The 19,074-nt window shown below is 49.4% G+C and overlaps 1 protein-coding gene across 3 annotated transcripts in view; it reads left to right on the forward strand.

Moving 5' to 3' along the window:
• Positions 1 to 3,162: 3,162 nt before the first annotated feature.
• Positions 3,163 to 19,074, forward strand: part of UBE2O (ubiquitin conjugating enzyme E2 O) — a 47,991-nt gene continuing 32,079 nt past the window's right edge. For 2 of the 3 annotated variants that reach the window (XM_027974121.3, XM_027974122.3), the window contains exon 1: positions 3,163 to 3,688. In XM_027974121.3, coding sequence (XP_027829922.1) covers positions 3,284 to 3,688 — 405 coding nt within the window. In that variant the 5' untranslated portion in view covers positions 3,163 to 3,283. Of the gene's footprint in view, positions 3,689 to 15,906; positions 16,201 to 19,074 lie in introns of those variants that run through there. The other variant, XM_027974123.2, reaches the window with a different exon arrangement.

Genomic DNA, 19,074 nt, shown 5'->3' on the forward strand with positions numbered 1-19,074 from the left:
ACGTATGGCTGATGCATGTTGGTGCATGGCAGAAACCAAAACGGTATTGCAAAGCAATTATCCTTCAATTAAAAATAAATTAAAAAATTTTTTTTTGCCTGAGCTGGGTCTTTGTTGCAGCATGAAAGCTTAGTTGCCCTGCAGCATGTGGGATCTTAGTTCCCCAAACAGGGATTGAACCCATGTCCCTTGCATTGGAAGGCAAATTCTTAACCACTGGGCCACCAGGGAAATCCTAAGAGCCCATGGTTCTAGAGCAAGCCGCTGGTGGAGCTCAAAGGCATTTCTCCAGCCAGCCACTGAGGGTGTGGGACGGCTCCTCAGGGCCACACCCTTCCTGTCCCCCTTTCCCAACCAAAGACCCCAGTGCTGCAGGCAGCCTAGAGCTCCCAAACACTCATTGCAAGGTGGAAGGGACATCTCTGGGCCCATCTGGATTTCCTCCTACTCAGAGGTTTGGAGAGGCCAAGCAGGGTACGGTTCCAGTAGGGGGCAGCGTGGGGCTCACCATCACTCGACGGTTCTGGAGAGGCAGCTGTGGCCAGTTAAGGCAGGGAAAGACACAGCCTGCTTCACGGGGATCTGTTCACTTGGCTGCCAGTGACTTAGCAGCAGCAGCAGCAGTGCTTACTAGGCACCAGGTTACACATATTAGTGCGAGGATCCACCAGCTTGAAACAGGTTGAGCAAGGGAGGGATCAGCATTTGAAATCAAGGGCTCTTGCCTACAACCTAGCATGTTCCTGGTAGTGGTGGGGGAGTGGGGACAGCCCAGTCTGGGGCGGTGCTTCACAAAGTGGGGCTGATAATTCCTCACTCACAGGTTAAATCTATGTAAAGATGGGTAATCTATGTAAAACACTTATCATAGTACCTGGCATTAAGTTACAGCTCAATACATGGTAGCTATTATTAGCCATTATTGTAAGAAGCTGCAGAATAAACATGGCACGTCTTCCTGGAGTGCTAATTTTACTCAACGATTAGGGAGGAAAGGACATTCTTATTATATTAAAAAAAACACTGGCATAAGCTGGAGAAGAATGCAAAACTCACTTAGATTTTTGACATCAAACAAAGATCTGCCCTGCCCCTTCTAAGATCTTGCTCACCCCCCATCCCTTGATGGATACAGAGACTCTGAAGGAACTCCCCGGCAGTCCAGCAGTTAGGACTCTGAGCTTTCACTGCCAAGGGCCAATGTTCAACCTCTGGCTGGGGAACTAACATTCCGTAAGCCTGGAGGCCTGGCCAAAAAAAAGACAAGACTCTTAACTTGAGTCAGGAAAGCTGGGTTCCAACCTGACTCTACCAGTTGCCCTTAAGGCACTGAATTCCTTGGGCCCTGCTTCTCACTGGTAAAATAGAGTTAATTACACCTGTATTTAGAATTGTGAAAACAAATAAGATCATGTGGATGTGTCTGCCACAGTTCGGGTCAATAATAAGTTATCAATAAATGTTAAGTGATCAGGGGCCAAGGAGACAGAGCTAAAGGGACATGGTAGATGGAACAGAAGCTACTATGTCACTGCTACTAAGCCTCCCAAGTCTTTATGGGGAAAGGAGTAGGGAAGTGTGTCTTTACAGCAATAATTCCAGATGGATATTCTGCACTGTGGTCTGGGATAGGAAGGCCATGACTTGGGAATCAAGCTTTGTCTCGCCATCATATCCTCATTTCCCCTTAAGTCTTTTTTTCCTGTACCTTAGTATGTGAATTTTCCAAGATATATGTCCACTGACAACCACTCCACGCTCAGTAATATATCAATACTCTGTAAGTACTTAACTCAGGGCATCTCAAGTACTCAGGTTGCCATCTGCACTTCATGTGTGCTTTTTTTAAATTAAAAAAAAAGTGTTTTCCCTTTCATGAATGCTCATAACTTTTCCATGAGTATAGTTCTATATCCTCGGTAGCCTATAAACTACCCAGTGCCTTTTCTGAAGAACCTAAATACTGAAATATTGACTTATCTTGCTAATTTACCACTTGTGGTCTTGCAGAAAATTGTGAAAAAAAAAATGATTTAAACTGAGAAAGGTGAGGAGGGCCATATCTTGAGTATTCCTAATTTCCTTTCAACAACCCAGCATGAATCTGTCCTCTGAGAATGTATCTAAATCTTTTGGAAGTTACTTAGGAGAGACACATCAGTATAATTACTTCTGTTTTATAATTACTTTTAATATTTTAAAATGGCAATCTGGAGCAGACTGTAAGTCTAAGAATTCTGCCAGTCTAGAATGTTAGTCTAGGCAGGGGGTTTGAAATATTATAATAATGTAATATATAAAAAATTCCTTTATTGGGGAACTATATGCCAGGCACTGTTCTATTTCACTTAATCCTCTCAACTGCCAGATCACAGAGGTACTGCTATTACCTCTCCAATTTTACAGATGAGAAAATTAAGGTGAAAAGAAGTTTATCAGCTTGCCAACTTTATAAGGTTAGTGTCTATGCCCAAAATTGGAATCGACAGCTTACACTCTTAATTACCCCTCTCTCCTCCTTCTTGCAACACATAAGCCTCAAGGAGCTTTGAAGTCATCTAGATGAGTTTAAAGCCAAACCATAGGGGCCACTAACACTTGCTTACGTTTCCAATCTTTCTCTGGGACTTCACCAATTCCTTGACCAGTCCCTAAGGGGTCATGACCTTCCAGGCTTTGCAAAGAATTCCCTAATGCAGTACACTCTAGATACACTCTATATTTAGCCTTGCTTACAAGCTGCATTGGAGTTGCCTTTAAGCTATTTAATGTGTGTATGTTTCGTCTTCCTAACTAGATTGTAAACACCTAGAGGACAGAGGCTGTATCTTGTTCCTTCTGTATCCCTCCCAGTACCTAGAAGTAGACTGGAGACGTCTAGGGAGCTCATTAAGTGTTGCGGACGGTCTCCGGACCATCCTCCGCCCTGCCTCGACCCCTCCCCTCTTCCTCGGTGAGCACTCCACTTCCCACTCCTGGGTCCCCACCCCTGTCTCCTCTCTCCGTCCTTTTACTCCCTCTGGCCCCGCCCCGCCCTCGTGCAGTGCATCCCTTCCCACCCCGCCCCTCGCCCGCGGCAGAATCTCCAGCGTCCCCTAGCGACCAGACAGTAGCCCCTAGCAACCGCATCTCGGTTCCCTGACGACGGCGGCACGCAGCCACGTCAGCGCGCCGTGGCCCCGCCCCCCGGCGCCGGCAGGCCCCGCCTCCCCGTGCCTTTTTCGCCGCCGCTGCTGCCGCCGTCGCCGCCGCCGCCGCCGCCCGAGACTCGCGCAGCGCAGTTATGGCGGATCCCGCAGCGTCCGCGCCCGCAGCCCCGGCTCCCGCCCAGGTCCCGGACGCGCCCCCGAGCCCGGACGCAGTCCCCGCCCCGGCCCCGGCGCCCGCCGCGGACTCGGGCTCCGGGCCATCCTCGGACTCCGGCCCCGAAGCCGGCTCGCAGCGGCTGCTCTTCTCCCACGACCTGGTGTCGGGCCGTTACCGCGGCTCGGTGCACTTCGGGCTGGTGCGCCTCATCCACGGCGAGGACTCGGACTCGGAGGGCGAGGAGGAGGGCCGTGGGAGCTCGGGCTGCTCGGAGGCGGGGGGCGCGGGCCACGAGGAGGGCCGGGCCAGCCCGCTGCGCCGCGGCTACGTGCGCGTCCAGTGGTACCCGGAGGGCGTCAAGCAGCACGTGAAGGAGACCAAGGTGCGGTGGGCCGGCGGGCGGGGGCCGGGCCAGGGGCCCGGCGGGGAACCGAGTCGGCCGCTCGAGCCCTGGGCCGAGAGGGGAGGCGTGCAGGGCGCTGCCCGGTAGTGGTGCCACACTGCAGTGGGGCCGAGATGGGAGGACAAGCCTCCGCGGCAGGGACGCTCCGGTGCAAAGTCATTGCACCAGCCCTGGGCCACCGGGCCCCGGGCTTCCCCCACGCGAAAGACTGGCAAGCCCGTGCCAGGCTGCTGCGGTGTCGGCCTTAAGATCCTGTATGTGAACCCAGTCCGGTGGGGGAACTCCTGGGGCAGGCACGCTCTCGGCCTTACACCAGTGCGGCGTTCTTGTGACCCCCCAGAGCAGCTACCTACTGCATTGTGCATCCAGAAAGGAAGGCCGTGCCGGTCCGTGCAGGGAGGGGTTGTGGGCATTCCAAAACAAAAGATAGAAGTGAAAATCTCGGCCGACCTGAAACCCCAGGAAGTTCACTGGATTGCAGAATGCGTTATTATGGGTGAAGAAAACCAGCCCCTTTGTGTTTTAGCTTGTTGCCTGGTTTTAACTGCTGCAGGGAACTTTGAGTAAAATCATTAACAATCGGAGCCGTGATATTAATAGCCCTGGTGGTGCAGGGAGGGATGTGGCAGCTACTGACTGGAATTGATGACTCTCTTAAGTATAGTTGGACTTTCTTGGGGGGGAAAAAAATACTATAGAACCCTGGATGGAGAGGAGCCACCCATTTGGAAACCTGAAGGATTTGTCTTACCTGAGGCCATTAAGCAAATAGCAGACTCCCCCGTTCATCATCATAAAATTTAAACCGTGAACCAGGGTTGGTTTGGTGGCTTTTCACATCTTGTTTTCCCCGAGTGTTGAACTCCTATCAGTAATTCACAGACACACACGCCTCTTGTATCTTTCACCCCTTTTTCATCTCCTCCTCCTCCTCTCCTTCAAGAAAACATTTCTTGGCAAAAATCAGGCCTGGACTGTTTTAGCTGCCCGGGATGTTGAGTGGTCTGATTTCAGGGGAGGGCACTTGAGAAGTTAATCAGGGTTTCTGACCCAACGGGAGACGAAGGCGACCTGCACAAGGGTTCTGTGATGACCGGTCTGGCTGGGAAGAAGTCCCCACTCTCTGGAAGAGCCTGTGATCTATTTCCTAGTGGCAGAAGTCACCACTGATACCAGCAGGGTCTTTTTCCCAGCCAGTACATGCGCATCCATGGGCACAGAAATCCTTGCACAGGACCTCTGGCTTCCCCTCAGAAAAATAGGGATCAGGCAGTAGCTTCTCTGAGTCGGAGAGAAAATGATAAGTTCATGCAGAAGTATGTGGAATAGATGACCTTTTGCTGCAGAATGCCAGTTAAAAATCACTACCAGTATTGTTGGGGAGACAAGACTTTTTGCTCTATACACCGCGTTTGTGTGTGGTCACACTAGCGAAGGTTGTCACACTGGTGAAGGGTTGCCACCGTCTTTCCATTGGTTCTTAAAAAACGTTTTCCCTAACCATCTCCTCTAGAGGTTTGTGACTTCTGGGATGGAGCCCGCTGGACTCTGTCAGGGCCTCCTGCCCTGGGACTCACGGCGGCAGGCCCGGCTCACCGCTGGGAGCTGCAATGTTTATCCGTTGTTGTTCCTGTTCATCTTGACTTTGGTGGTTAACTTTGTTTACAGTTATGGTCAGTCTGTCTCCTCCCCCAGTGTGTAATTATATGAAGTTTGACTTAAAATAATCTATTTTGGAATTAAATAGAAAATAAGTTTAAAGCCCCAGGTTGGGTATATCTTGAAGCTGCCCTCTTGCGACTTGCTTTGAATTCGGTGAAGTCCATCGTGGCCCCAGTGGGGATGTTTTCTTTGCTCTTGTAGTTTCTGCCACTTCTGAGCTTGGCGGAACCTCAGGGACTTGGGGATTCTAGGATGGGGTGACACGTAGTGCCCATTCGTGGATGGCAGGACGTAGTGCTTCTGTCTGGACTTGAGAATAGGTTTATTGGTGGGGAAGAGGGGAGTTATACCTGGTAGGTAGCTCTTTATTACCGTGAACCATAGGCACAGATGGCCCTGACCAGTTCTGCTTCTGAGGTTTTGCTCCTGAGCACCCATTGGGTGGTGGGGTGGGGCCTGGGACCGTGTGACATTATGGTTTAGGAAGATTTTCCCTCTCACTTCCCACTGCTCATATACCCATTGAAGTGACAGTGTGCTGTAAAGACCATTAGACCGAGAGTGAGCTTTCAGGTTCTGATTCCTACTCCATCACTAATCTGGTTATGAGACTTGAGAACCCAGTTATTGATAGGATGAAGCAGTGACAGTCTTGGGAAACTTCTTTTTAAAGCTGCCAGCCATTGCCATTTTATAAATAGTGTCCTTTTAATGTGAATTGTTTGGTAGGCTGTGGAGTGTTTTTTGTAGTTTTTGTTAATATGGCAGACAGTGAGTACTCTTAGTTTCTTAATTTCTTTTAAGTTTTTAATGAGCAAATTGAGAAAGAGAGATGAAGAGGACAGTCAACAAGTCCTGTCGCCTCCTGGCCACTACCGTGAAAGTTATCAACAGAAAGATAAATTGTTCTTCCTGGAAACTGCAGGATTTCTGGTCTGACTCCTGAGGCTTCAAGCAGCCAAAGTTATAAGCTTCTTTAGGACTTAAAAAGAGGCACGCAATCTGTGCCCCTTCCTTTCCTTGCGCTCCCGACCCCTTCAGTGTGATAGCTGATTTATCCATTTGAGACTTGTCCCATTGGGCTAGGGGTGTCCTGTGTGGAGACTTCGGCCTTCCCATCAATGGTCATCCTTTGAGTAGGTTTTTGGAATGAAGCCGAGTGCTGACAGCCTCTTGCCCTTCTTGCGCGTTGGCTAAACATGGTGGATCATTCTGATCTCCACCTGTCATGGTTGGACAGAGCAGCCTCTGTACAGAAGAGCGCCAACTGCTGTTTGTCTGAGCAGGTTTCGGGCCTTCCTGTTTACCCTCCTTTGCTTTCCTGTCTCTTGTGCGTCGTCTGTTGCTCTTAGCTGCCACAGTTTTCACGGTCTGTCTTTCATGATCACCCTCCTTTTGTGAGGTGGTGTGTGTTTTTGTGTGTGGCATTCCTGGTGACAGGTCCCTCTGGAATTGGCTGTTGGGTTTATTTTTGGCTCCTCCTCAGGCCAGCATTTCCACGGGGAAAGCTATTTAGTGTAGCATCATAGCGTGTGAGGTTTGCTTGCCTCACTGGTCCAGTGCTGGACCCATTAAAAGCAATTGTTCTCAGTGATGTAATAGGAAGAAGTTATGTAAGGTTAACCAAGGTGCAGGACTGAGTGCATCGAATTGCATTTTATTCAGGTAGGATCACAGTGCTGTGGCATCTCACCACTATGCTGTGATTTTAACCTTTGTCCCTTGGCTTCTGGTTTCTAACTCCTAGGCCCCAGTGTCTTCCTGGCTTCTCTGGCCCACTGCCTAACTCAAGGGCACTTTCACCCGATGAGGGACATGTGTTTGCGTCCTGTGATTGGAAGTAAAAACCTTTGGGTACTTTTGCTGGCTGTCACCTACTCTGAATGACCTTGGTCTCGTCACTGCCTTCTTTTCTCTGTCTAAAATAAAATACAAGGTCTGTCTTTCTCGCCACTGAACTGAGCCTGCACAGGTAGAATAACCAGAAGCTTAGCTGGGTGGTGCCCGGAGCAGCCTCTTGGCTGTTGGCAGACACTATCCTGGTGTCCATCAGACAGGGCCAGCCCTGTCCCTTCAGGAGATCACATCCATGCGTCACAGGGTGATGCGCAGTTTGTTTCAGTGATGTAGGAATTCCTGTTTGATGATGTTGCAGTTTACGACCTGGTGGATTACACCTTTGACGACTTCTTTAAGCCTCTTCTATAAACACTCATGATCTTCACTCTTGTTACTTTACAAGAAAACAGTAATGGACATTTAAAGTAACACCTGGCAAAGTCTGCCAGCCTCCAGGAGGGGGATGGAATGAATGTGTGTATGTAGGTATATGTATCTTCTAGAATCCAGGGGCATCTTTTGAAATTCCCAAAAGACAGGAAATGAGATTGTGAATTACAAGGATGGCAGAGTATTGCTTTTGTATTTAAAGATTACATAATGCTGGTTCTTCTTACTGTGTTACTGTGTGCTGGGCACGCGATAAGTGCTTTATGCGTATCGCTCACTTAAGTGTACAACACCCCTGGGAATTAGGTACTATTATTATTGTTTAGAGGAGGAACCCGAGGAACAGAGTAGTTGTGTAACTTATCTGGTCACACTGATAATAGTGGAGGAACCCAAATACAAGTGGAAGTAAATATAGTTTGCTGTCACCTGAGGTTTCATAGGTCGTTAACTAGAATCGAGTACCCCCATCAAACATGAGTCACTGCCCTGTGGTTGGCATTAATCATCCAGTCTTTTCACACTTGGATGTCCCAGTGGGCTGGGAGGGAGCCACAGGCGAGGAGAAAGGGCAGGGTGTTGGGATGGGTGGAAGGTGGGCCAGTGGCCACAAGGGAGGCCATCTTGGTCAAGAGCAGAAGTGTGGGGGAAACACCCTGTCTGTGCTGCAGGCTGCTTCCCGCCTACTTTTGTCATTCATTTCCTAGCCCCTTGGTCGTTATCCAAACAACTGTCAGAAGACACTTTATTTCTAGAGAACCTGTGAATACCCCTAGATGTTGAGTGAAAGAAACCTGTGCAAATCTGATTCCCTGCCCGCAGGTGACCGGCCTTCCTGTGTTGTCTTAGACGAGGGCGCTGTCAGGAAATCCATCGTGACCTCCTGGCCCGTCTTGCTGCCATCGTCACCCTCCCGCTGGGAATGCTGAGTCACGAGCCAGGTTCAGGTGGACTCCCTCAGTCCCCTCTCCCGGGCCAGCCCCTCCCCCGTCAGGCTGAATCCGCTCCGCACCTGTTTTTGCTTTAGGCCACTGAGGTCCTCTGGTGCTTTCCCCTTCCCCGTATCCCTGGCAGTCCTGCCTTTCTGTTTGTCACTTTCCTGTTCTACTGAGAGGAACTTTTTCTTTTACAACTTTACCCATGGGGCCTCATGGACTCCAGTGGGACATCCATGGGGCCAGCGCTTTACAGAAGGGCTGCGGGTGTAGTGGGTGATGTGCGTTGCCATCGCAACAACGCTGGACCCGTGAGCAGTGCAGCCGACCCTGCGGTCCCCTCGGAGTTGAATTTACGGTGATTTTGGTGATGAGCGGGTTCTCTCTTAAAGAGTCTTAACCCTTGGAAGACAGAGTCTGTGCTCCTGTTCTGATTGAAAGAAGCTTTTCGGAGTTTGCTGCCCAGATCAGAGTGGGAAGATGCTCAAGGGGGGAAATGGCCAGCAGGACCGTTTCCAGAGTGCTTTTCGCTTTACATGATGCTGTCACTCACATCGACTAGCAGTTTGGTGTTTTTAACCGTAGCTCCTCCCTGAGGCTCCAGCGGCCTGGCGGCTGGATGCCAAGCCCTGAGAAGGACGAGGTTGTCAAGCTCCTGAGCCCACAGTGGCAACTCTGACTGAGCTGGAACACACGTTCAGAGTTGCTTCTCTCACTGACATTTCTGCCAGCCTCAGGGGGCTCTATTAGGAGCCACCTGACACGTGTGGTTACCAACAGCGAAGAGCGAAACGCTTACTGGAATTTTTTGTAGTTCAGAATAGAACTGAATCATGTTAGTGGATGACCCTCTGAATGTATCTACTCCAAGGTTATTTGCCCGTGTTTTGCTCGTCAGCTACACCCTGCGGTTGAGGGTTTCATGTCCTTCGACCCAGGCTGACTGATTTGAATGGATCTCTTGGTCCATTGGGTCCGCAGGTCCACTGTGTTCTTCTGAAGCAGGATTGTGAAAAAGGTCTTAGGATTTAAACATTGAGGCAAATGATAGCTGTTCAGAGGGGTTCAGCTCAGCAGTAAGTCCTGGGATGTGTGTCTTTTGGGGGTTAAATCTAGTTGACTGGCTGAGGGGTTTTTGGTGTGTTTGCATATTTTGAAAGACTGAAACATTTTATTTTCTGCAGCAAGATGAAAGGAACTAGACACCAGATCACTTATGGTTTAAGTTGATAGCATAGCTATATCTGGTAAAAATTCATTCTGACTGTGACAATCTGAGCAATTAAAAAAATTCAAGATACCGAGTAGTGCTTTACAAAAACAAAAAAAACAAACTGCAGTCAATCCTATTCAACAATAAAATGAAAACCCCCAGCTCCTGGAGAGATTTCCTGCAGTCTGAAGAGCGTTCTTCATTTGCATCCTGCAAGTGAGAGCTGGTCCTTCACACTCAGCAGCTCTGATGAGGTTCTTCCTCCTAGCTTTAATTTTAATCCTTTTTTGTGGGAGATGCTGCTGTGATGAGGGCTGGCTGAGCTGCCTTGACAGGCATGTCCACGGGACTATACTTACTGGCCCCCTAAGTGCAGGTGGGAAGAAAGACAGACACACACATCTGTGTCTCTGGTGTGGCTTCCGGGAGCATCAGGACCTGACATACTCCGGGCTGAAAGCAGCTCTGACTGTTTAATTACTTGAGGGAGTTTGAGGGCCCTGAAGGCTGATGATGTCATCTTCAGGACAAGGGAGAAAAAGCAGCTCACCCTCCCCCAGAGTGCTTTGGGGGCACCCACCACCCCCGGGTGAGAAAGGGTGTCTGCCTCCATTTCCCCATGACCGGAGCATCCCAAAGCCTTTCTCCTTCTGGCCTCCCACTGAAGCGTGTGAACAGCTCTCCCGAAGGTCACAAAGGCCTAGGGAATTCCTGGTCACGGTACTTACAACTTTTTCTCAGTCCCTGCCCTGCTGACCCTCCAGCCTTGTCACTATGGTCCATCAATCACCCTCTTAATGGAAACTCTCTTCCATTGAGTTCCACTCTTCTGGCTGAAGTGAAGCAGGTAAAACTGCTTTCCTCTCAGGAAATTTTGGAGAGTCCCCGCTCCTCTGGGCTTTTCTTCAGCGCTCTCATCAGCCTGCTCTGCTGTGTGCTGTGCTTAGTTGCTCTGTCGTGTTCAACTCTGGTACCCCTTGGACTGTAGCCCGCCAGGCTCTTCTGTCCATGGGGATTCTCCAGGCAAGAATACTGGAGTGGGTTGCCATGCCCTCCTCCAGGGGATCTTCCCAACCCAGGGATCAAACCCAGGTCTCCCACGTTGCAGGCGGATTCTTTACTGTCTGAGCCAGCAGGGAAGGGCTGCTGGCACCTGCATGTCCGTCCGTACTTGCTCATTCCCAGCTGCTTCCTCGATGTCTCCATCCTGTCATCTAGAACCTCCGACTTTGCGAGTGTTACCTGCCCTCTCCACCCGCAAGTCTGTCGAATTTTAAACATTTCTTTTCCCAACTTTTTATTATGAGACAGTTTTAAACATACAGAGAAGTTGAAGGACTAGGCCAGTGATTACTAATCACCAGCCACCGTGAGTCAGCAGTTCACCTCATGCCAAGTTTGCTTTATCTGTGTCTGCAAGAGTATGTAAATACACTTCCTCCAGAGCCCCTGGTGAGTCAGGAGCAGCCGCCGTGACGCTCACCTCCAAGTACTCAAGTGTGCATCTTCCAAACATCAGAACACTTGGGACCATTTAAAATTCTCCTTTTGGGGCTTCCATTCTGACCCTTTTTCCCTGTCATAAATAATGCTGCTAGGAAAATGGGTGTACAGATATCTCTTTGAGATCCTGTTTTTCAGTTCTTTTGGGTATATACCCAGAAGTGGGATTGCTGGATCATTTGGTAATTCTGTTTTTACTTTCTTGAGGAGCTGCCGAACTGTTTACCCATTGCAGCGATACCATTTTACATTCCCACCTATTGGGCACAAGGGTTCCAATTTGTCCACACCCTACATTTGTAATTTTTGTTTATTTATTTATTTTTTGATAGTAGCCATCATGCTGAGTGTGAGGTGATACCTCATTGTAGTTGTGATTTGCATTTCCCTAACGCTTAGATGAGCGGTGTTGGGCATCTTTTCACTTGTGTGTCTTCTTTGAAGAAACATTCATTCAGGTCATCTGCCCGTCTTTGACTTGAATTGTTTTCTGTTGCTGCTGAGTTTTAGGGGTTCTCTCTATATTCCCTGGTAGCTCAGTCAGTGAAGAATCTGCCTGCAGTTTGGAAGACCTGGGTTCGATCCCTGGATCAGGAAGATCCCCTGGAGAAGGGAATGGCAACCCACTCCAGTGTTCTTGCCTGGGAAATCCCATGGACAGAGGAGCCTGGTGGGCTGCAGTCCACGAAGTCTCAAAGAATCGGACACGGCTTAGCGACTAAACCACCACTCTATATTCTGGACGTTAATCCTTCGTCAGATGCCTGATTGCAGGTGTCTTCTCTCTCCGTGGGTGTTGCATGTTGCTCTCTTGGCAGTCTCTGGATGCATAAAGCTTGTTTTAATTTTCCTGAAGCCCAAGTTGTCTGTTTAGTTTGCTTTGGTCGCCTGTGCCTCTGGTGCCAGGCCCCGTTCTCGTCTGTCATCAGATCTTTGTTGGAAATGCCCCTTGCGTGCCCCACAGGTCCTCTCTCCTGCACTGGTTCTGCGCTCTGACTGCCCCAGCCCAGACGCGCCTCCTGTCCTCCGGACCCCTTTTCAGCCCAGCATGTAGGCTGAGCTCCCGGGTGAGCTCTCCACCCCCAGCCTCCTGTCCTGCCTTCGAGTGGCTTCGGGGCTCCTCACCTACTCTCAACAGTCTTCTGCCCCTTCATTTGAACCCCAGGTCACCTGTGCTGTTCCCTGGAGTTATATGATCATACAGCTGAACACCCCGCGTTCTCTCCCCGGGTGGGGTGCTTCTTGAGAAACGGGGCTTTCTGTGAAAGCTTACTTTCCGAATGACTCACATGGAGGAGTAACTCCTTCAATTAAAAATGGATGTAACCACCCTGTTTACCTGTGGGGCTAGGGGGAGTAGGGAGAGCATGGTAAATGATCCCTAGTCACACCTGCGAAAGCCGATGGCGTGGAATCAGCTGGCTCTTGTTAACACAGGTTCTTCTGACACTCAGACTGGGTTGGGCGGGCCCAAGGACCTGGAGGGGAATGTCCTCCCTGTGATGCAGAGTCTGCTGGTTGGAACTAACTACCCTTTGAGTTGGACTGATGTATAGGTGCTTAAAAACCCTGTTGTAGTAGATTCAGTGTTTTAATCTGCCCCACACCCCAAGTTTTAAGTATATATATATCTGATTTGGGGTCTTGTCTCCCCTCTGCTTTGTCTTCTAGTAATAGTGTTAATGCCAGAGATTGCAAAAGATGGGCCACAGGAGGGAAGGGACATTGAGTTGCCCTCGATAAGCAGGCAGTGCTTTCAGGTCCTAGTAGCAGAAAAACCTGTTTTCCTCCCCTCTACCCTTTCCCCTGGGCTTCCCTGGTAGCTCAGATGGTAAAGAATCCGCCAGCCAAGGCAGAAGACCTGGGTTTGATCCCTGCATTCGAGAAGACCCCCTGGAGAACGGAATGGCAACCCACTCCAGTATTCTTGCCTGGAGAATTCCACGGACAGAGGAGCCTGGCGGGCTGCAGTCCCTGGGTCCCAAAGAGTCAGACCCGGCTGGGTGACTAAGCACACACACACTCCCTTTTCCCTACTGACCGGTATTTATACGCAGCTGTCTCTAAGACGTGTCGTTGGATTTAATTTCTTTTAGGGGTGAAACTGTATGACAGTTGTTATGAGTAGAATGCAGCCAGTCTGAGAGGAGAAGGGCTGGAATTGCTGTCTTGTGTCCAGCCCGTATCCGTGGATTGCCAGCTCTGCGCCAGGCAGCATCATGGTTGCTTTGAGTGTGTCATCTTTCTCTTTACCTAAAGTGTCAGAGACCCGGGTTTCCCAAGGGCTCAAGCAGGTGATGCCCCTCCCGTAACAGCACCGTGGACAGAGTCTTGGTTGTGCTGTGTCTTGGGTGCCTGGAAGCAGCCACGTGAAGAGGGATACCCGCTGTGGAAATGTGTATTCAGCCTGTCCCCCATCTTTCTTTTATTCTTATCATTGTCCTATTGCATGTCTGCATTATAAACTCTCTTGAGGTTTATAGGAAAGTTGTAAGGACCATGGTATACCCTTCTCCCAGCTTCCCCCAAGGTTGACATCTTATGTAATATGGTACAATTGTCAAAAGCAAGAAGTGAGTCCTGGTTCCACACCATTAACTGAAATACGCACTTCTGTTTGGATCAGTTTTCCACTCCTGTCCTCCTTTTGTTCCGGGATCCAAATCTATGACTCCACATTGCACTTAGCATAATTGCCTTTTGAATGTTGGAAAAACCATTCTAATTGCTCTTGCTCTTTATCTAATCCACACTCCATCCTTTGCCCTGAGTCATTGTATTGAAGAATTTTGCTCAACAGCTTTTGATGCCGGAGAGAAGGGGTCAAGCTCTCTAGAAAGAAACAGTTGGAAGCCACAGGAACCATGGACGGCGCCGGAGGAGAGCAGAGGGCAGCCGCGGGTGGACAGGTGAATGCAAGGGCGTGGGAGTGTAGCATCCAGATCAGGTGTGCGGGGAAAGTGCAGGCTCAGTGGCCTCTTGTCAGTCTCTGTGATCATCACTGAAGAAAAACCGGTAGGGTTATTCTCTTATTTGTCTTAGATGACAGTCTGTTTTGTTTTGCTTTTTTTTCTGATTGCTCAAGTTATTTTGAGTTACTTATACATACTTAGTACACAGTTGCAAGAACATACAAAAACTGGTTTACAAAAGTCACCTATAATTCCACCACTCAGCTATAACTGCTACTTATCATTGCAGTGGGTGGTTATTCTAGTCTGTTATGAGCATATCCATATTTGTTTAGAAAAGTGCTTACAGTGCTCAATCCTGGCCCCACGCCACTTAACAGACTTAAAATGGACCATGTAAATAGACCGTTTGCACGTGTCCAGGGGAGTTCAAGTTTGCAGTACTTGGGTATCTCCACAGAACAGGGGAAGCTTTAAACCCAGAGAATCGTCTCCTCTTTGCTGGTCTGTGTTCCGGAACACAGCATTCCCACGACAGGCAGTGCCGTCTGCGTGGAAGCCCGGTCACGTTTGTTGCTGGGCAGGCGACCCCACCTGCTTTGTTTGATGTACACTGATTCTCTTGGGCTCGAACCTAAAGACTTACTCCTAGGTTGTATTTTATGAAGTGAATTTTAAAAATGTATTTGGTTATTTTATTTTTTGCTGCCCTGGGTCTTTTCGCTTTACGTGGCTTTTCTCCAGTTGTAGCCAGGCGGGGGGCTACTCACTAGTGGCTGTGCAGGGCTTCTTGCTGCAGAGCGTGGGGCTGAAGGTGCATGAACTCGGAACTTGTGGCTCATGGGCTTAGTTGCCTCACGGCACGTGGGATCTTCCTGCATCAGAGGCCAAACCCATGTCCCCAGCATTGGCAGGCCGGATTCCTATCCACTGAGCCACCAAGGCAGTCCCCAGATTGTATTTTAGAAACACCACCAGTGACGGATACTTCGGCCGCTTCCACCTTGCTTCAGCCTCGGGGCCTCAGTTCCGAACCTTCTGCGGAGCCCACACAGCGCACCAGCGCCACCGTGGGCGCCTCACAGGCTTGTTCAGCCCTTAAGGGTCCTGTCCTCTGTTGACTGGCCCATCCCATAAACTACATTCAGGTGCAGTTCCCCCTGCAGTTTCTGCACTCTCTTTATTAGAATTGTCGCCCATACCTTGGGGCCTTCATATGCTCCCCGGTTGGGTGTTCAGAGGCAGATATGTTTCTTTTTGGTAGCATTTTCATTTCACAAAGAATTTTTGATACCGTGATTCTTAATGTCCATAATTCCATCCGATGGATGAAGCTGTTTCTTGGATCCGTCTCTGTCAACCAGCTCAATTGTTGTCAGGTTTTCAGTTTTAAATGATGGGACTAACATCTCGTACTTTTTCTCTCTCTTTGTCTGGCTCTGTAAGTTTCTTAGGTTAAATTCGTAAATGAAATCACTGGTCAAGGCGTAGGAGTACATTTTTAAGACTTGATTCACTCTGCTACACTGCCCTCCCCCAAGTGGTCTCCACTTAAACTTCCATCTTAGAACGCCTGTTTCCCAGCATGATGCTGAAGCCTTTTGTAACTTAGGCAGGAGCACCCAGCTAGTTGGCAGTATCTAGAGGACTAGAGCACAAGTCAGCTGACTGTGCCCCGGTTGCCAAGAAATAAGCCCTTCTTGTGCCAGGGGTTGGCCCTGAGCTCTGCAGGCCGGGCGGGCCAGTTTGTCGTGCCTTCAGCTCATGGCGAGCATTTTCTGCAGGCAGAGGGCTGGACGAGGGGGCAGTGGGTAAAGTTGGGGTGCAGGAAGTGCTCCCTGGGGCTTGGAGTCGTCATGGAGACCTGTGATGGCTCCATGTCCACAGCTCGCCCCGTAGACAGAATCTTGGACAGTTTCTGGGACTGGACGAGATCACCCTGAGCACCACTCAGCATAGCGCTGGCTGGCAGCTGCCGCTGCCGGGGAGTCGTTCAGCTCTGCTTCAGTTTTCTGGTCATGTTTGGGAGCCCGCACGGTAAATATGATTGCAGTTCCGAGGGGGGATATTGCTAATTAGCTTGCCTGCCCTTTAAATTGAAATCTTAATGCTCTTGTGTGTGTGTTTAAATAGATAATATATGCAGATGGAACAACATTCAAAAGGCTTAAAGAGGATGTCATGAAGTATTTCCTTCCTAACATTTCTTCTCCCCAGAGACCATCACTATGACCAGACATAGTCTGTTCTAAGCATATATATTTAACAAGACTAGGCATATATTAACACCCCGCTGAGAATGTCTCTGTGATGGTTCTGCAGCAAGACTGAATTAATTAGATTTTTTTTTCTTTTTTCAATATTTATTTATTTGGCTATGTGGGGTGTTAGTGGGGTCTTAGTTGCGGCATATGGGATAAAAATGTTCCCTGATCAGGGACTGAACCCAGGCCCCCTACATTGGGAGCATTGAGTCTTAGCCACTGGACCCCCAGGAAGGTCCCTAATTAGATTTTTGAAACTATTTGCTACTTCTTTCTCCCTGCTCCTGCGTTTTACTGAGATGCGATTGATGTGCAGTTTTGTATAAGTTGAAGGTATCCAGCATAACGGTTTGACTTAAATATATCATGACATGGTGACCAGATTAAGTTTAGTGAATATCCATAGTCTCATAGATACAAAATAAAACAAGAGGATTCTTTTCCTTGTGGTGAGAACCCTTAGGATTCACTCTCAACTCTCATAGGTAACATACAGCATGTTAGCCACATTTGCCATGGTGAACATTGCGTCCGTAGTACTTACTTACCTTATAACTGACAGTTTGTACCTTTGACCACCTTCGTCCAGGTCCCCCTCCGGATTGCCCCTGGTAACCACAAATCTGATCTGTTTTTCTGAGTTTGTTCTTGAAGGGTATTTGACCTACAGCGCTGTTAGTTCCTGGTGCACAACATCCAGCTTCAGTATTTTTGTACATTTCAAAATGGTCTCCGCTTTTCTCTGCTTGTTCTGACGTGTATGTATATATATTTTCCTCCACACCCCCCCCTTTTTTTTTTTTAAATACGATGGCTTTCTGGACAGCTGTCTGCACTTGCCAGGTCATACTCCAGGCCGGCCTGGGTGGGGTTCACCCTGTTAGCTTTGCGATGTTGAGTGATGGACTTAAGAGTGTCCCGTCCCTGGCCTGTACTTCCCCACTTTCTCCTCTCTGCACGGGCAGTGTGCCATGTTGAGTTGGGTACCACAGGGAGAGACCACTGTGCTGTTGGGGACAGTAGGACCAGCGTTTATTTTCTCTTGGCACCTGCCCCCAAGCCCTCTGTCTAGGGTCTTCTCAGTAGCCAGAGGTGCCACTGATGTGAGTGGGGGCTATTGGCGGTCCTTGAATCAGAAGACCCTTGGTGGAGCCCAGGATGGGTGGGGTGCGGAGGAGGGGAGGGGAATGACAGTTGTGGTTTGGTTTGTTTGTTTGTTTTCAAGTTTAAACGAAAAAGCATTCCCGGAAACTTCGTAGTGCCTTTTGTGTCCACTCTTGGCATTTTGCTCACGAGGCTTGAAGGTTCAGGCTGGGGCCACCCCAGAAATCCTTCCAGAAGCCAAGGCTAAATAAACTCTTGCAAGGACCCTCCACAGCCCCAGAGCAGACCGTGCCACGGGCAGTGGGCTGTTGCTGTCTCCAGGGCAGGCCTGATCCTAGCGCCCAGGCTCTCTTCCCTGTGGCTCCAGTGAGACGTTGCCCAGGTGGCGCAGCGCACAGAAGCATTGTGTCCTTGGCAGTAGTTCCCAAGGTCGGCGTGTGTTTCCTCCATAGAGGGGCTTCCAGCTTCCCCGCCTCCCATGGACACTCCTTAGGTTCCCCTCTTCTGTGCTGGTGACCCTGGACCACAAGGGCGTGATCAGTGCAGGTGGGTCGGCTGAGGCCTGGGGACGGTTGCTATTGGCTGCATCCGGGTTTTAGGGTGTCGAGGTCCATGGCAGCAGGGAAGGGACTGGAGGGGTGATCAGATTTGGTTTGACTCCTTAATTTTGTAATCGAGGCACTAAGACCCCGAGGGGCTAAGTGGTTGAGATCAAGGTTGATGGGAGCTACAAATGGACACCAACACTAAGCCTTAGGAGAGAGAAGTCCACAGGGGGCACCCGTCTAATTCTGAGTAGAAGTCGAGGGGGTCAGTGGTGTTGATTTTAGTTTTCTGGTGATTTTAGTTGTAGTGGAGACAGTTTCTGGTTTTTGACTTGGAAAATAAAATCTATAGTACAGAGGATTTAGGGGATTTACACCATGACTCAAGAGACATATTCCAAGAAAACTTTCTACTCAAGACCATACAACCAGGCAGCTTAACCTGGGCTTGGAAAAAAAAAAAAAAGAAAAACAACAGCCACCAGCTTTCAGTTCAGTTCAGTTCATTCACTGTCATGTCCGACTCTTTGTGACCCCATGAATTGCAGCACGCCAGGCCTCCCTGTCCATCACCAACTCCTGGAGTTCACTCAAATTCATGTCCATCGAGTTGGTGATGCCATCCAGCCATCTCATCCTCTGTTGTCCCCTTCTCCTCCTGCCCCCAATCCCTCCCAGCATCCAAGTCTTTTCCAATGAGTCAACTCTTCGCACGAGGTGGCCAAAGTACTTTATTGAGATATAACTCATATGCCCAGGTGGCACTAGTGGTAAAGCACCCGCCTGCCAATGCAGGAGACATAAGAGATGTGGGTTTGATCCCTGGGTCGGGAAGATCCCCTGGAGGAGGGCATGGCAACCCACTCCAGTATTCTTGCCTGGAGAGTCCCACAGACAGAGGAGCCTGGCAGGCTGCAGTCCACGGGGTCGCAGAGTCAGATGTGATGACGCAAGTGACTTAGCTCACAGACCATAAAATTCACTCTTTAAGGGAAGAC

This window comes from Ovis aries, chromosome 11, assembly GCF_016772045.2.
Source record: "Ovis aries strain OAR_USU_Benz2616 breed Rambouillet chromosome 11, ARS-UI_Ramb_v3.0, whole genome shotgun sequence".
In the NCBI taxonomy this organism is placed as follows: Eukaryota; Metazoa; Chordata; class Mammalia; order Artiodactyla; family Bovidae; genus Ovis; species Ovis aries.